At 34.2% G+C, this 18,867-nt stretch overlaps 1 protein-coding gene across 2 annotated transcripts in view; it reads right to left on the reverse strand.

Moving 5' to 3' along the window:
- Window positions 1-8,917: 8,917 nt before the first annotated feature.
- Window positions 8,918-18,867, reverse strand: part of LOC119601316 (fez family zinc finger protein erm) — an 84,634-nt gene continuing 74,684 nt past the window's right edge. The window contains exons 1-2 of one of the 2 annotated variants that reach the window (XM_037952160.1): window positions 14,043-14,328; window positions 8,918-10,965 (exon numbers count right to left, since the gene is read on the reverse strand). In XM_037952160.1, the coding sequence (XP_037808088.1) occupies window positions 9,022-10,965; window positions 14,043-14,054 (1,956 nt within the window). In that variant the 5' untranslated portion in view covers window positions 14,055-14,328 and the 3' untranslated portion in view covers window positions 8,918-9,021. Of the gene's footprint in view, window positions 10,966-14,042; window positions 14,329-18,867 lie in introns of those variants that run through there. The other variant, XM_037952161.1, reaches the window with a different exon arrangement.

Here is an 18,867-nt window from a genome sequence, read left to right on the forward strand (position 1 = left end):
GTTAGTTAGTTATTAGTTAGTTAGTTCGTTAGTTAGTTAGTTAGTTCGTTATTAGTTAGTTAGTTAGTTAGTTAGTTAGTTAGTTAGTTATTAGTTCGTTAGTTAGTTAGTAGTTCGTTATTTGTTCGTTCGTTAGTTCGTTAGTTAGTTTTAGTTCGTTCGTTCGTTAGTTAGTTAGTTAGTTAGTTAGTTGTTCGTTAGTTAGTTCGTTCGTTCGTTAGTTCGTTCGTTGTTAGTTAGTTAGTTTAGTCGTTCGTTAGTTGTTCGTTCGTCGTTCGTTCGTTCGTTCGTGTTCGTTCGTTCGTTCGTTCGTTCGTTCGTTCGTTCGTTCGTTCGTTCGTTCGTTTCGTTCGTTCGTTCGTTCGTTTTCGTTCGTTAGTTCGTTCGTTCGTTGTTCGTTCGTCGTTCGTTCGTTCGTTCGTTTTTCGTTCGTTCGTTTGTTCGTTCGTTCGTTCGTTCGTTCGTTTCGTTCGTTCGTTCGTTCTTCGTTCGTTAGTTCGTTTGTTCGTTCGTTTCGTTCGTTCGTTTTCGTTCGTTCGTTTCGTTCGTTTGTTCGTTCGTTCGTTCGTTCGTTCGTTCGTTCTTGTTCGTTCGTTGTTCGTTCGTTTTCGTTTCGTTCGTCGTTCGTTCGTTCGTTTTTCGTTCGTTCGTCGTTCGTTTTCGTTCGTTTTCGTTCGTTCGTTCGTTCGTTCGTTTCGTTCGTTCGTTTTCGTTCGTTCGTTCGTTCGTCGTTCGTTCGTTCGTTCGTTCGTTTTTTTTCGTTCGTTCGTTCGTTCGTTCGTTCGTTCGTTCGTTCGTTCGTTCGTTCGTTCGTTCGTTCGTTCGTTCGTTCGTTCGTTCGTTCTTGTTCGTTCTTCGTTGTTCTTCGTTCGTGTTCGTTCGTTCGTTCTCGTTCGTTCGTTCGTTCGTTTCGTTCGTTCGTTCGTTCGTTCGTTCGTTCGTTCGTTTCGTTCGTTCGTCGTTCGTTCGTTCGTTCGTTCGTGTTCGTTCGTTCGTTCGTTCGTTCGTTCGTTGTTCGTTTCGTTCGTTCGTTCGTTCGTTCGTTCGTTCGTTCGTTCGTTCGTTCGTTCGTTTCGTTCGTTCGTTCGTTCGTTCGTTCGTTCGTTCGTTCGTTCGTTGTTCGTTCGTTCGTTCGTTCTTCTCGTTCGTTCGTTCGTTCGTTCGTTCGTCGTTCGTTCGTTAGTTTCGTTCGTTCGTTCGTTCGTTCGTTCTTCGTTCGTTCGTTCGTTCGTTCGTTCGTTCGTTCGTTCGTTCTTCGTTCGTTCGTTCGTTCGTTCGTTCGTCGTTCGTCGTTCGTTCGTTCGTTCGTTCGTTCGTTGTTCGTTTTTCGTTTCGTTCGTTCGTTCGTTCGTTCGTTAGTTCGTTCGTTCGTTGTCGTTCGTTCGTTCTTCGTTCGGCCCCTTCCTACAGCCTTTAAGGGTTTCACCACCTTCGCCTACCTCCCCCCTTTTATTTTGACTTTACTATTTGAACAGGAATCTCTATATGAAGTCATCCTCTGTTTTCTGCAAAGTTTTTTTTCTCGTAAAAAGATACAAACATCAAAGGAAAATAAACCAGCAAACAAACAATAAAAACTGAACACAAAAAAATGCAAATAAATGTGTTAAACATTGAGTGGTTCTTTATGCATGTCAGTTAAAAAAACAACAACAAAATACACCAAAAAGAAAACAAAAAAAAAAAGAAAAACGCAACTTTTGTGCAAATATGCAACCTCCTTTTTTGCTCCTTAAATCCACATACAACATCAACACTTAAGAAAACAGACATACATACATAACTACAACAATTTATAGGATGTGTGTATCATATGAATTCCGCCTTGGTCTTATAATTAAGTTTTTTTCACAATTTCACAAAGAAAGATGTTCATATTTATACTTTGTATTCCACAGAATCATACAAACAAACAAAATCTCCATTTTGCAGGCACTTTTCTTCATGATCTTTGTTGTCATCTTTTTTTGATTACGTTTTTCTTTCTTTTGGATTTTCTCATGACTTTTCATTGTTGCATTTTGTTGTTCACATCCCTCTTGCAACTCAACCACCAAAATGCAAAAGAATCCTTTAAGCAATTTAGAACAAACAACTGAAAAAAATGCTAAAATTCTAAACTAATTGTTTTCATTTGGGTGTTTTTTTTTTCTTTTTTTGTTCTTCAACTTTTAAAGTGAAGAAAATTTGCATTTTGTCTTCAATTTTTCCATCCTGAAAATGCATTCGACAAAATTTGCATAAACGCTGCTCGCATGTTAAATTTAGTGTTCATGTTCAGGCCACTTGAAAAATGTTGTTGGTTCATCTGCACCATTGTTCTGGGTGTAATATTGTTAACAGCTTCGCCAAGTTACGTACGAAGTTAATCTGAAAAGTTCTTTGAGATATTGCCCTTGCAGTTTCGAATTTTTTATACCCTCCACCACCATCAGTGGTGATAGAGGGTATATATAAGTTTGTCATTCCGTGTGTAACACCAAGAAATATTCATCTGAGACCCAACAAAGTATATATATTCTGGGTCCTTATGAAATTCTGAGTCGATTTAGCTATGTCCGTCTGTCCGTCCGTCCGTCCGTCCGTCTGTCTGTCTGTCTGTCTGTCTGTCTGTCTGTCTGTCTGTCTGTCTGTCTGTCTGTGTAAAACACGATCACGTTAAAACGAAGGAATATAATTTAACCAAATTCACCCAAAACATTCATTATTATCCGGTACAGTTTGGTATTGAAAATGAGCAAAATCGGTTCACATCGGGAAAAGTTATGAATCAAAATTTAAAACAACCTCGAAAAAAATAAACATTTTTTACACATTCTGATGTAATTTTCTTGAAAACTATGCATGATAATTCCATAAAAATCACCAAACATTCGTTTCTACACAAGATCTTGATCCCTGCTGAAAATTGCTAGAATCGGTCCACAATTTCATATACCTCCCATAGAAAAGTACATATTCCCGGAAAATGGGTTTTTTGCTAATAACTACCGTCACAATGAAGATATCTTCACAAAATTTTACAGATTAAAATTTTATGTCAATAGAATTCATTCAGAGAAAAAATTTTCTGGATCGGTCCATAATTGGACATAGCTCCCATACAAGGTCCCCTCACGAAAATCACTTAAACGTGCATAACTCATTACTAAATTAAGATATCCATATAAACTTTGGTACAAGTATTGCCCGTATGCCTAGAAATATTGCTGTGAAAGTTTTTTCCGATCGGTCCAAAATTGGTCATAGCTCCCATACAAGGTCCCCTCCCGAAAATCACTTAAACGCGCATAACTCATTACTAAATTAAGATATCCATATCAAATTTGGTATAAGTATTACTCATATGCATAAAAATATTACTGTGAAAGTTTTTTCCGATTGGTCCATAATTGGTCCTAGCTCCCAAACAAGGTCCCCTCCCGAAAATCACTTAAACGCGTATAACTCATTATTAAATTAAGATATCCATATAAAATTTGGTATAAGTATTTCCCGTATGCATAAAAATATTACTGTGAAAGTTTTTTCCGATCGGTCCATAATTGGGCATAGCTCCCATACAAGGTCCCCTCCCGAAAATCACTTAAACGCACATAACTCATTACAAAATTAAGATATCCATATAAAATTTGGTACAAGTATTGCTCATATGCATAGAAATATTACTGTGAAAGTTTTTTCCGATTGGTCCATAATTGGTCATAGCTCCCATACAAGGTCCCCTCCCGAAAATCACTTAAACGCGTATAACTCATTATTAAATTAAGATATCCATATAAAATTTGGTATAAGTATTGCCCGTATGCATAAAAATATTACTATGAAAGTTTTTTCCGATCCGTTCATAATTGGGCATAGCTCCCATACAAGGTCCCCTTCCCAAATCACTTAAACGCACATAACTCATTACTAAATTAGGATATCCATATAAAATTTGGTACAAGTATAGCTCACATATAGAGAAATATTACTACGAAAGTTTTTTGCGATCGGACCATAACTGGTCATAGCTCCCATACAAGTTCGCACATAACTCATTACTAAATTAAATTAAGATATCCATATAAAGTTTGGCAGAAGCACATAACTCATTACCAAATAGTGATATAAATAAATACTATTTTTATACATAAATACTATTTTTACGAAAATCTCTTAAACGCACATTACTCATTACCAAATAAAGGTATTGATACAAAATTTGGCACAAATATTAGTTTTGTATACAAAAATTCAATTTCAAGATATTTGCACGATCGGTTCATAACATGGGTGCGGTCGGTCCCATACAAGGCTCCCTTCAGAAAATCACTTAAACACACAATACTTATTACTAAATTACGATATAGATACAAAATTTGACTGAAATATAGCTTTTATGTACAGAAATTTAGCTTACAGAATTTTTTACGATCGGTCTATATTTGGTCATATCTCACATTGTAGGTCCTGCCCCTAAAAGCTCTTTAACCGTGTTTAACTAGTTGCATTATCAATTTGTGTAGAACAAAATTATATATATGTATTTTGAAAATCCTTAAATCTTTCACACACACATGCATACATACACATTACTAAATATTGCTAAGCGCTATAAAAATATAAAAGAAAATGGCATTTGTAATGTTCAATAAATCTTGGAATCGTAATAGATTTAAGTTGTTTAAATCTTGGTATTTTTCTATTTAAGACATGAGAAAAGTTATTTCTACAAATATTTGATCAATTAGAAAAGTATTAATATAAAAGTAGCTGGTGGAGGGTATTTAAGATTCGGCTCAGCCGAATATAGCACTCTAACTTGTTTTTATTAGCTTCATAACTTATTTTTAAGCAGTTATTCATTCAAAACTTAAGAAGTTTGCATTACCTCCAATATAACTTGTCTGCCTGACAGGTAAATAAAGTTTTTTCAGGGATGATTAAATAACTTTGAAAGTTTCTTTAGTAAGTTAAAAATGTTTTTAAAAGGGCTGTTCAGATTACCCTCGTATATACATACGTGAGTACTTAAGTAATTTAAATATATTTTATACATCATTTATCCATTCATCTAGCATCATGCAAGCATATAATATATTTATGTAAATTTAATGGGATATTTATTATCTTTTAGGACATCTTATCCATTTTTTGTTTGTTTATTTTCCAAATATAAATAAAAATTATTCAAAATGGCGTGTCAAAAAGATGTAAAAGTAGGAGAGCATTTAAAATTTATTAAGTATGAACATTTTAAGAAAATGTCTACCATTGTAATTACTTTAGAATGTATAAATGAAAACCCTATATTACGACTCTTCATAATTAAATTTAAAGGACCAATCCCATTATTACTAGGCCACAATATAACATTGAGCAGTTATAGATTTCTAGATTTTTTTTATTAAATTCATATAAATGAGAGGCGCCACGGACACTATTGCCAATCCACTTATTGTATCATCAAATGTTCATATTAAAACTAAAGCTTCTTGTATACAATTTTGTAGTGTCATGCCCCTATTGTTAATCTTTCCGTTTTTTTTCCCAAATGTTCACATAGATGTCTCAATTGTTAAGAATTATAGCTCAAATAGCTTTCCAGACCTACTTTTGTATTAGTCTCATATACGAGGTATCTTACAAAGGGATCTCTTTGGACCCAAGTGAAGCATATTTCTTTCCGGTTACCTATATAAGAGGTACCACACCCATTATTATTCCGACCATATTTGTTTTAAATATTTATAATATGGACTATAGGTGTTATATTTTCTCAGAAATACTAATATCATATCTTCTGTCAGTCCGCACATTTTGTAACCAAACATTCATATGTGTGTTACAGTGTTATAGTTTCCCAGAATTCATATATTGACTTCATATCGAAAGTGCCACGTCTACTATTGATTGTATGATCATTTTGTCCCTTAATATAAAAATTAATATCAAAGTTAGCAAAATTAGAGAGCTCTAGCTCTTTTAGTATTTCAAATATACGAAATTTACTCCATTCCGTTCACATTTTCCCAAACGTCAATGTTGTCCGTATAAAATTTAAGAAAAGTGGTCTTTAAGTTTAGAGACAAAAGCTATATAAAGTTTACGGTTATATAAATTAGTAGCCGTATTGTGACTTGCCGTGTGATATGGACCGAACCTACAACAATTTACTTATTTATTCACTACATTAAAATATTAACATTTATATGGAGTCATATCTCGGAATATCAAAATCCTCATGGCAGAACATTTTAAGGAAGCCATTTCACAACAATAGACCTGGGTCCTCATTAAATTCTAATACGATCCAACCATGTCCGTCCGTCTGTCTGTTGAAAGCACGATAGAGTCCGTACGGAATGAGCTAGAGGATTGAAATTTTCCACAAATATTCTCTATAGGTAAGGTTTGTTTGGTATTGAAAGCGGGCAACATCGGTCCACTTTTTCGGATAGCCCCCATACAAGTGGCCCACCGAAAAACAGCCTTAACGGGTATATATGTTTTAAAAGTACTAGTATAGCGATAAAATTCAACATAAATAAGTTTCATATGAGACAAAATCTCCGTACCAAATTTTGTAAGGATCGGTCCATAATTGATCCTACCCCCCATATAAGGTTCTCTTCAGACTCAAACCACCATTAAATTTCTAAACCCTAAGTTTATAAACATACATATAAAACAACCTTCGAAAATTGCTCTAGCTTGTTACGCATAACATACCTACCGTGTACCGTTACACGGTAGGTATGTCTAAAATTTGACATGGCCAAGACGGTGATGACACGATTACTGAACATAGTGCGCAAAATCTCGAATGTTTGATTAGCTGTGCGACAGGTTGCGAAACCCTACTAAAACCATAGATATAGATCATAATCACCGAACGTAATACTTCTAGATATCTGGATATAAACTTGTTATTCATGCTTATATCTTTCAACAGGCTGATAAATATAAACTGTAAAATTAATAAATGTATTTTGAGGACATTTTTAGGAAAATTCAAAAATCTCCTTCACAAACTATTTAACTACAGCTAAATCTCATACTTGAACTTACCCAGCTAGCATTTGGAAGATTTTTGGATGATTAATCAGTAAACTGAGTCTTTTTTGACTCCTTTTGATGACCTATGTATATACGGTATACAATGATCAAAAACTGATTATTTGAAAATACGATAACAAAATGTATAGCAATAGTTAATTTATCAACCTTGTGTTTAAAATATGATAGTTCTAAAAATTATTTTATGATCATATTGTAGAAGATCTAAATTTTTATACCTTACACTGCTATAGTGTGAAGGGTATTATACGTTTGTGCTGATGTTTGTAACGCACAAAATTGTTGATCCTACACCCACCTTAAAGTATTCCGACCGACTCAGAATCACTTTCAGAGACGATTAAGACATGTCCGTCCGTCTGCCCGGCTGGCTGACTGTCCATGTTAAACTTTTGCGCAAGCTACAGGCCACAATTTTCAAGATATTTTGATAAAATTTTGACCATACGTGTTTTTCGGCACAAGGATGATGCCTATGAAAATGGTTGAAATCGGTCCACTATTTCACCTAGCCCCCATATAACCTGACCTTCCGATTTGGAGTTCTTAACTCATAACTACGTCTAATATACTACTATCTCTTCAAAAGTTGGCACAACTAAGTATTTAGGCATAAATGACCATGCCATATAAAATACTCTTTTAGAAGAATCGCAGATAAGGTAACATTTTCTCGACGAAAGTATCGTTTATTATCAGAAAATGAGAAATCAGAAATGATAATTTGAATCATGCAAAAGAGTCATAAATGACTCGAATGTGATTAAAAATTTCAACGACTATGTATTGGTGCAAAAAAATAAAACTGTATATTATGTTTAAATAATTTTATTTAAATATCATAAACATTTTCTTTACTTCTTTCCCAAAATTTCCAACTTAAAAACTTAAAACTTTTCTTAAATTTTTCCGCAAAAAAATTTTCGCACAATTTTACTTCATCAATTAATGGTTAATTGAACAATTGTTTTAATTGTAATAGAAATAACTAACTAAAAATAAAAACACTTATACCGACATTAGCTTTATGTAACATTTAATTTAATTAAATTTTAATTGATTTAATTTATATACAAATTTAGTTTTTAAATTACAATTTAATAAATACAGACACACATACATATGTAAATCTATATGAAATTTTACATGATTATGAAAAATTCTTTATAATTCGAGGAGTTGGGTTGGTTTTGAATTAAAATTAATAATTAAATAACTTAAATTATGAAGATAATTTTTGGAATATAAAACAATTTAAATATTTTAACTTAAATGCTAATAAATTCGTTATTAGTTAAATGAGAGGTGTGGAAAAAAAACATTTAAATACAATTAAAATATTTTTTTAAAGAATACAATTAAGACTAAGAAAAGATTACATGGGATTGAGTGAGACCAGGTGAAAGGAGTTTGAATTCCAAATGTGACTATACTAAAGATCAACTTTAGAGTTTATAATTAATTTTTTACAGTTATTTGTGATTTGTTTTGCTTTAAGAAGGAGATGACTGAAACCTTTAGTTTATATAAAACTCTTTGTGTTGCAAATCTTGTTCTCTTGGAGAGAGTTGTTTGTTTTTAATCTCAAAATAGACCATTGAGAGCTTGTACCGCTGTTCCCAGAGTTGTGCTAGCCATAAGGGCTTTTTCGCGTTCTAATTCTTCCACTTCCGCTGGATCATGCTCATCCGTATGGAAAAACATTTCCGCCGGATTCACTGTAGCCGTTGTGCTGGTGGTTGTTGTTGTGGCAGACGCTGTTTGATATTCGGTGTGAGTTTCAACTGTCAGCAATTGTTGGGGCATGGAAGCTGCTGCTGCAGCCGCTACAAATTGCAGTCAATCAATTAAAATACTCTTCGAAGTATTGTGGTGAGCTGAACCGCTGGTCGTACCCCCAAAAGTAGGTGAGAGACGACTGTGGACCGTGGTAGCCAATGAATCTGCATAGTATCTATGTCAAAATACTTTGGCAATGAAGGGAACATTGTCCATGGCGGTAACGGCTGCTGCAGCGGCTGATAAACGCTGATGATTGGCTTGTGTTAGATGCTGACTGTGATTGCTATTAAGATGGGGCGCTGAAGCGGCAGCATGTGCTGTTGCTGAATTTTGGGCAAAGTTTATGAATGCCGAACTACCGCCATAATCCGTGGCAGTTCTAAAGTTAGTAACCGCGGGTTGGTTTAAATTCGCTGCTGTGGGTGGATAATTAAGCGAATTCGTTGTATATTGAGAGGAAGTATGCCAAGCTGAACTACTGCCTTCATTGCTGGACAATGGTGGTGTAGTTACATTGATGGGCGGTGACATTGAGCCATCCGATGAATTAGAATTCAATTGACTGTTGTGAAATTCTATGGAGGCTTCTCTTCTAGTGTATTCTCTACGTCTTTCCAAACGATCATTGGTGCTTTCATCATCCAACTGCAAATTGCCACCAATATCATGCAATTTACGCATATGTTTCTTTAGATCGAAATTGCGACAGAATCCTTTGTGACAGACGCGGCAGGTATAGGGTTTCTTGTCATTGTGGGTGTGCATGTGGAAGGTTAAATTGTAAACTTGATGAAAGGCCTTATTGCAAATGTTACACTTGTAGGCTTTTTCCCCACTATGGGTGAGTTTATGATTCTTGTAGTTGCCCTTCTGATGGAAACCTTTGCCACAGAATTCGCAAACAAATGGCTTATAGCCGGCATGAATACGTGTGTGGGTATTGAGGGTAGAGGAGCGATTAAAAGCTTTACCACAGGTCTGACATTTATGGGGTTTTTCGGAGGTGTGTATGATTTTATGACGACAGAGTGTAGATGCTTGTCTAAAACCTTTGCCACAGACTTTGCATACAAAGGGTCGAGCTCCGGTATGTACGGGCATGTGTCTGGTTAGATTGTAGTGAGCATTAAACACTTTTCCACATTCTAGGCAGGAAAATGTCTTCTGTTTGCCACCATTAGCTGAATTGGGACTATCATCCAAAGAACTGGGGGAATCGGCACGAACACGTTGAGGTTCTGGAGGCGAGCAGGGATCACTGATCGATGAAGAGGTGTTATTGTGACTAGAGGCAGGAGAATGTTTGCGTTTGTTGGAGTGATAAGGAGTGGAAGGAGTCTGAGAGGATTCCCTGGATTTGTGGCTTACAGGTGATTTCTCCAAAGTCTGGGGTAATTGGGGATGAGCGGCCGCTAAAGCCTGATGATGAGCAGCCTGGGCAGCTGCTGCAGCTGCGGCAGCAGCAGCTAAATGATGACTAGTGGTGGGTTGAGAAAGCTGTCTTCTCAAAGTTTGACTATGCAAAGTATTGAGAGAAGCGGTAAATGAACTCAAATGAGCGGCAGTAGCCGAGCTACTAGCCAATAGATTTTGCTGTTGGGCAGCGGTCAAAGCAGCATATTGGGCGGCAGCAGCAGCACACATTAATTGATTGGGAGCTGCATAGTACAGCAAAGGATATTGGCTCAACAATTCCTGATGGCGTGTAGAAACAAACTGTTGTACAGCCGCAGTTGAAGAGGAAGCATTTGCAGCCATACTGGCCGAGGGTACATATTTCTTAAAAGCCGAATCATAATTATCAGCAGCATTAGCGGGAGTGGTAATAATAACTTCACAATCATCACTGGTCACCTCAATAGGACTGCAAGATCTTTCAGAGTCCTGTTGTAGAGCTTGAGATGAATGCGAACGTTGATCGGGTTCCATAATTTTTGCTATGGAAAATTTCAAGGGACAATTGCGGGTACTTAACGGTGTAGTTGTTGCTGATGATGAAGTTGCCGAATTGGGTTCTGGTGATTTTTGACCAGCAGCACATTCCATGGTGGGACTTTTTGAAGGAGGCATGGTTACAGCTAAAACGCCCGTTGGACTGCAGGGTTGCATGCCACGAGGACTCTAAAAAGAGAAGGAAAAATAATAAAATAAACATTAGTATAGGTTTTAGAAGCGAAAATCATTGAAGCAGCAATAATACACAGTTAAATAGACCTAAAAACCAAAACAATTAATTCAACTCGTTGACACACCTCTTCCACTACTACTACTACTCAATAAAAACTGAAAACTTTCCCGACGGCAGGATATCGCCAACAATAAGCTAAAGCCTCTGCTAAAAGGGTTGCCATAAATAAAATTGATTTTTGCATTACAACAAATATTTGATTATTTTCCAACTGCTGCTTGCTGTTTTATTTATAACAAACAAAGCGCGTGTTTTGCTTTTCAATGGCGTTTACAAAACTTTGAGTGATTTCCAATAAAAGAATTTATCGGTTTGTTTGTTGGAAAAGAAAATTTAACCCGTGCGGTTTTAAATTAAAAATGATTGCTTTGCCCTACACTTGAGTGCACTTTTTGTATGAAACTTTTTTTTTTGCATAAACACACCTCAAATTGAAATAATTTATTTAGAGATTTGCATTTCGTTTGTAATAAGAAAGTCATTTATTTTAATATATGAATTTGAATAATCAAGAAGAAACCATATTGTTTTGTGTGGTTGAATTGTTTTTTGGCGCAATTACCTAGAATTTCTTGTGTGATTTTGTTTGAATTTGATGATTTTATTTACACTTGACTGCAAGTGTGTGATAAGTTTTCTTTTAATAATTCTCAGTTGATTTTGTTTTTTTTTATCCCAAAGACTTCCTACTGTTGAAGTGTCACATATAATATGCCACATCCGTTTTATATTTATGAAACGTACGTTCTCCGATTTGTTTTGTATTTTTCCAATTGAAGTGAGCTATTTATTGGTTTGACTCTCGCTGTAGTTTTGAAACGTTTGGGGAATTTTTTTGTTTTGTTTATAAGTTAGGTTCTAATTAACTCGATTTAGCACTTGAATAATTTAATGTGAAGATTTCTTTAAGGGAGTAATGATGATTTTAAATGTTTTATTAAAGTAATGATTATGAAATCATATTTTTTGTTAAGTTATTTTATTAGAAATGTGTTGAAAGTGTTAGAAATGTAAAAATTAGTTTCTTTTAATTTTTAATCTTCGATTCCAGCTTACTTTACTCTAGAGGTCATAGGTCATTTTTGAATATAATTAATATTAAAACGTTATGAAATGCTTTTGAAACAAAACTTTTTAAAAACATGTTTTCTAACGTTGTTTTTAATTGAAAATTTCAAGATTTTAAAAGCTTTTTTTTAGAACTTGTGAAATTGGCAGGTTTTACTGTTAAACCTTTTTAGGCATTCAAAAATTTTTTAATATTTTCTTGCTTTTCTAAGGTTTAAAGTTTTTATATATAAATATTTTAGTTTTAAAGAGCTTAAAATAGTTCGAGAGTTATAGAAATGTACTGTATTAAAAAATCAGCAATGATATAACTCTTTAATCCTACGTTCCAATCCTCCCACGCTTTCTTATACTTTGAACACATTTTGGTAACTCTGTTTTAAAGAAAAGTAGCAAAAAATTGCCTACTTTTAGGTGTGTATATTATATATTGATATTAAAATGGCGGAAAGAGATTTCAGAAAGTCTGGGGTCATATGGAAAAAGATCTCTAATGTTCTATCACACTTATCCAGGTTAGAGTTTAAAGTTTTAATTTAAAATATCGATTTCTTAAAGAAATTATTGGTTTTTAGCGCAATATGGATTAAGTTTAGAGATTTAAAAATGTTATATATAAATTTAGAGAATTTGTTGTTGTAACAGTTAGCCTGTGATCGGTAGTTACTTTCTGGGAAAAAGAAACTTTCGTTTGATGCGAATGCCGCAGAGTTTTTAATCTTTAGCCGAGTATGACTCGATACGTACCGGCGCGAAGATTCAATTGTCGTGAGCAATGGTTTGACTAATTTGGTTCTAATTAACTTTGATCTGATAAATTCTGCTTTTCAAAATAATATTTTGGAAGGAATATTGGCAGGTATTTCACGACAAGTCGGCACTAATTAAACTCTTAAAATTTCAAAACGTAAGGATCCATAAGAAAAAGGATTTTAAATTATGTGTTAAACTACTCAAGAGAGCATTTTAAAGTTTTAAGATTTTAAAATTTTCTATATTTTAAAAGAAAATGTTGTTGTTGTAACAGTTCGACTGTGGCCGGTAGTTACTTCCTGGGGGAAAAAAAACTTTCGTTTGATGCAAATATCGCCGTGTTTACACTCTTTAGCTGAGTTTGTTTCGTTACGTACCGGCGCGAAGATCCAATTATCGTTGGAATGGTTCGATTTGGTTCTAATTAATTTTGAGCTCTTTTCGGAAGGAATATCGGGAGGTTCATTTCACGATAAATCAGCAGTAATTAAACTCTTAAAATTTCAAAAAGTCTGGATTCATAAGAAAAAGGATCTTAATTTTTTTATATTTATAAAGAAAATGTTGTTGTAACAGTTCCTATGGCCGATAATGCCTTTTTGGGGGGAAAAGAAACTTTCGTTTGATGCAGATAGTACTGAGTTGATAATATTTGACCGATTATGATTCGTTATGTTTCGGAGCTAAGATCCAATTGTTGTGGGAATTTGTACGACTATTTTGGTTCTAACTAATTTTGAGCTCTTTTCGGAACAATGCAGAAACATTTGTCCTGATAAATTAAGTTTTTCAAATGGTAGGTTCATATCACTATAAATTAGCTCTAAGTTAACTTTAGGTTTTAAAATTTATTTAAATAAATTAAATTTTGAAAATTTTTTATTCAAAATGTCTCTAAAAATTTAAAATATTTTAAACATTTTGAACATATTAGGAGTTTTGGTAAAATTTTAAAAGGAATTATAACTTATGATTCGTAACGGGTCCATTAAATTATCCTTTTTTCATAAATCAAAATTAGAAATCTTTATAGGTTACCGACGGTATATAACAACAACTTTGAAATTCTCCTAAATATTCCAATTGGAACTGCCGACGGTATTTTTTAAAAATTAACAAATTCAGATAGATTTTTATTTAAGCATTTTATTTAAAAAATTTTATAAAAGTTAAAAGAAAAAATACATACAAAGTAGACCATATTTGGGAAAACACTCCAAGTTTATATCCAATTTCGTGGGCGTTGAGTATTTGATTAAATTAAACACAAATGTATTAACACTTTTTGGAAAATTATAAAGTTTTTTTTAAATAATTTTTTGTTAAAAAATTTTCTAATTAAAAACTACAACATTAGTTGCAACAAACACTTGTTTTATTATTTATTTAAATGTTTTTTGTAATATAAATATTTATTTTTTTAATTAACTACGTAATTTTTTAAAAAGTTTGTAAGTTTGTTTGAAAATTTCTTTTTTTTTAGCGCGTATTTGTTTTAAACGTTTGTACGGTTGAAATACGAATGATGAGTAGTATTTGCTCAAGTATGATTAAAATTTATGAAAATTCTGAACAAACAAACCCCTCTGTACTGCAAAAATCAAACACACACACACAACAAATCTTAAGGGATGGTTTACACAAAGCAAAAGAGCAAAAGCAAAAACAACTAAAAGCACAAACAAAAATCAAATAAAACCAGGAAAATATAGAGAAACACCCTTAAATAACTAAGAAGAAAAACATCATAATTAATGATAGAAAGAGAAAGTAGCATGAGAAATACACAAATGCTAAGGTATTAGTGAATGAATGGAGAAGGATAATGCAGAGAGTGGAAACAAGAGAGTAAATGTTAAGGAGAAATTATTATTTAAATCCTGTTGTTGTAGGTAGTGCAGTTTACCTGATAAAAGAGCTCTGAATACAACTCTAATATTTACAGTTATGAATGAAATTGTTTACACAAACAAAACAACTCATAATCATTATTACGTTGCAGAAGATGTTAATGAAGTTGTTAATAATAATCATGATGATGATGATGTTTATAGACACAAACACGCCCTCTTTAAATATTTATGAATCTTTTTTCCTTATGAACAATAGGTGAGAAAGAGAGGGAAATATAGGAATTTTTGAAAGCATAATAAAAAATGAACATCATTTTGTTTTTAAGCAAACATACACACACATATATGCACATACATATACGCTTTGTATATATACAAAATTTATTATATATTAAAGCTTATATACACATGCATACTCCTTCCCCACCCGCCGCTAGTTAGACTCCCACAAAAGACACAAACATCTTTAGGAGCACATCCTTCAACACTTGCTCTTCTCCTTGTTTATAATACAGCAAAAAATTACTCACCGAGATAAAAGGATTCTTTTTTCATACAGACTTACATACATAAGTATGTTTGTATTGTTAATGCCCAGCATCTGTTTTTTGGCTTTTTTTTTTTTTGCTTATGTTTTCATTTGATTGTGTTTTTTGATAGCTTGAGGTATTCTTTAGCTCGTGGCATGCAACCACCATACATTTATTTGTATGTTGCATGATTCATTTCTAAAGTGGTTTTCTTAAAGCTTTTTACGTGTTTTCTTGGGTTTATTGTTGAGTGCGACACTTTTTTTCTTTCTATATACAAACACATACAAACATCTGTATAAAAGTATGCTTTTTTGTTGCTTCTTCTCTCGTTATGTATTTAATCGCAGGCCGTTTGTGTTTTGCTGCTTGTAGTAGGTGTCCTTTTTTTTGGTTGTTGCTGCAAGTTTAAGTGGTTGTGTTTGTGATTGCATTCAGCTTGTTATTTATTGTTAACTTGACTGTTTATTTTAATTTTTTATTTTCTTTTTGCTCCACCATTTTTGTTTGTTTGTTCGCTCGCCGTTTTTTGTTAACTGCAACTTAAAAGTGGCATCAACTTACTAAAAAGCGCTCTGATCTCAAATTGAGCACTGGTTAAACATTATTTTATATTCATGACAATGATGTTGATGACATCATCATTATCATCATCTTTTTTTTGGGAAGGCAAAGTAAATAAGCAGAAAAAGGGCCATATTTTTTTAAGTTAAGTAATAAATTCTAAATTCTGTTTAGTAGTTTTTAATATTCAGTGCCGTCGGTAAAAGTTGCATGGTAGCCATTCAATTTATATTGATAAGTACCTTTATTATGTTATAATGTCAATCATTGATCAGATGATCTGAATCTTCATTTGTTTATCTTGCTCTTATTTTTAAAATATGTCATCTTGACTAGGTCAGACAATATAAGGTTGGACAGACGACTCAGCCTTGACAAAAACTTCTTACATTGTATAACCCCCCGGGTGCATGTTAACTTGTTGAAATGGTGTTATTGCAATTCCCCGATGAAAAGTGGTGCTACCAACATTTCCAGTCTGCCGGGACTATAAACTGGTGATGATCTATTGTATCCTCGGCCTTTCCTTGGAAAATTTCACATGATGTCGAACCAGAGCGCCAGATAATCTGCCCCCAGGACTTTGTCTAGGCTGGTCATTTGGTTTAGGTTCATTCGAGAGTCACATAGTGGCTATAATTTAAAACCCAAAATCGCGGGGAGAGAATGTTGGTTTAAGGACTAATATATACAAATATGTCTGGGTTCTCTCTCCGGTGCTGTTGACTGAACTCGTGGAGTATCTCTTACTCTTCGCGTAGTAGATTGTTGGTTTAAGGACTGATATATCCAAATAAGTCTGTATTCTCCCTCCAGTGCTGTTACCATCTCAACAGATGTTACTAGGAGATGTGACAGAGCAACTAATGCTGGGTTCTTGAACCCGTGGAGTATCCTCACTCTTTGCGTAGTAGAATGTTGGTTTAACGACTGATATATCCAAATTCTATATATGTCTGGATTCTCTCTCCGGTGCCATCTCAACAGATTTCACTGCAGATGTGACAGAGAAACATATGCTGGATAAATGAACACGTGGAGTATTTCTCACTCTTCGCGTAGTAGAATGTTTAAGGACTGATATATCTAAATTCCATATATGTCTGGATTCTCTCTCCGGTGCTGTTGCCATCTCAATAGATGCCACTGGGAGATGTGACAGAGCAACTTATGCTGATCGAGATGTGACAGAGCAACTTATGCTGATCGGGAAAGTCTCCTTTGTTCGCAGGGAGACTATTACTGATTTAGTATACCTTTTACTTCAGGAAAGTTATCGGTGTTGTTGCTATCTCAACAGGATGCATATTATTATATGTTACGCGGATAATTGTTGAGGCCCACCACTCAAATTGTCGTTGCAATTATTCGGTTCATTTGACTTTGGAAATACCTGCATCCTTTGTCACATTATCTCGACATACAAAGGATCCTGATTTATTGGCTGGGTATTACGGACTATCAAAAACGTCTCTAGGTGCTGTTGCAGAAGTAACAGATCCTTATGATGTGGTTGTGCGTCTGAAGGACGAGAAATCTGTCTGAGCGGATCACTAGAGGATGGGGATGCTCGTCTCGGCGTTACACCGAGATTATGGTTTCGTTACCCCTCTTTTCTGATTCTACCGGCACTTCTTTGCCCGTCGGGGTAGCATTGTGCATTCCGCAACGTGATCACCTGGCAAAAGATTAGATAGCTCGAGTACTCCAGCAAACTGCTTGTAATTGGACCGGCAGAACTCTATTAACGGCGTGGTGGACCGTTTTCAAGTCTACATAGTGGATGAAGAAGACCACTGTAAAATATGGCTGTAAAGGCAGATGTTTACGTAAAGCACTCAGACATTCTTACATTGTCTAACTAATAGGGAGGTGGTGGTATAGAAGATTAATGAAGCAAATGCTATCGACTAAAATGCCTATATTGCACGAATATTGAGATCATATAATGCTCAACCGGTTGATATCGCAAATATTTTTGCTTGGAAAATACTAGAGCTGTTGGGAAGTTGTTGAGAGAAACTTATCCCAGTTTCTTTGCAAAATACACTACCGCAGCATATTTTAGAACTATCTGCATAGATACTGGTGGCAAATTCATGCGGTAGGTTACACATGCACCAGTCATTCCTGGAAAGAACTCTGACTTTGAAAACTCTATCAATGGCGGTAGGTTGAAGCTTTGAAATTTGGGTCTTTGTTATGAAAAGTACCAGTTTCGTCTTGCTTGGATTTCCTCCTAGACCACTGTCTAATGCCTAGTTTTTGAATAGCACCAGAACTTTAGACATACTGTCTCTAATCACATCTGGAAACATTCTAGGTACTAGTAAGTATGACATTATCGTCCCTATGGTGTGAAACAATCTACTTGCTTGGACAGAGAGATGTTCATATAATTCGAACAACCTCATATAGAGCTGTCTCTATTTTGGTATCAAAATCTTATTTTCATGAATATAAGCAAAAAGGAACTATGAATATTGGCCCTCGATTTAGAATTCTCCGGATTAAAAACACTACGTGTCCGGCCTTACTAGTCAAAGGCGGCAATAGTGAAAGATTTTTGTTTAGAGTCTCAAGATATATCGTTTGACTGAAACACAAATTTGTCAAAGCTTTATTTTTAAGATATTCTTGAAATAAAGATAAATTTTGAATATTCTTCCATTATTAAAATCAAAATTTAAAACACTCGTCAATGATTTAAAGTATATTTGTAATTCAACTGACATTGAGTAAAAAAATTTGCACTTTAACTGTACATTTTGTACATTTATTTTAATTTTGTTTTTTCTTTTTTTTAATATTTTTTTAAATTACCTTTTTATCTAATTTAAATCCTTCTTGTATTTTTTTCGAATTATGTACATTTTTGTTTGTTAAGTGAGTGAGTGCCTCTTATTGCTCATGTGGAATAGGAATATCGTAGTAAAAATATTTATATTTGTTGTTGGTAATTTTTTTGTTAAACAAATAAATTTGATTGTTTATAGAGCTGGTTGCCATGTTTACAAAAACAACAGCAACAGAGCTATCTACTGGCACTCGTAATACTCGGGTGCAA

The sequence above is a fragment of the Lucilia sericata genome, unplaced genomic scaffold (genome assembly GCF_015586225.1).
Source record: "Lucilia sericata isolate MDLA Ls3-8-SP2 unplaced genomic scaffold, ASM1558622v1 Contig000154F_arrow, whole genome shotgun sequence".
In the NCBI taxonomy this organism is placed as follows: domain Eukaryota; kingdom Metazoa; phylum Arthropoda; class Insecta; order Diptera; family Calliphoridae; genus Lucilia; species Lucilia sericata.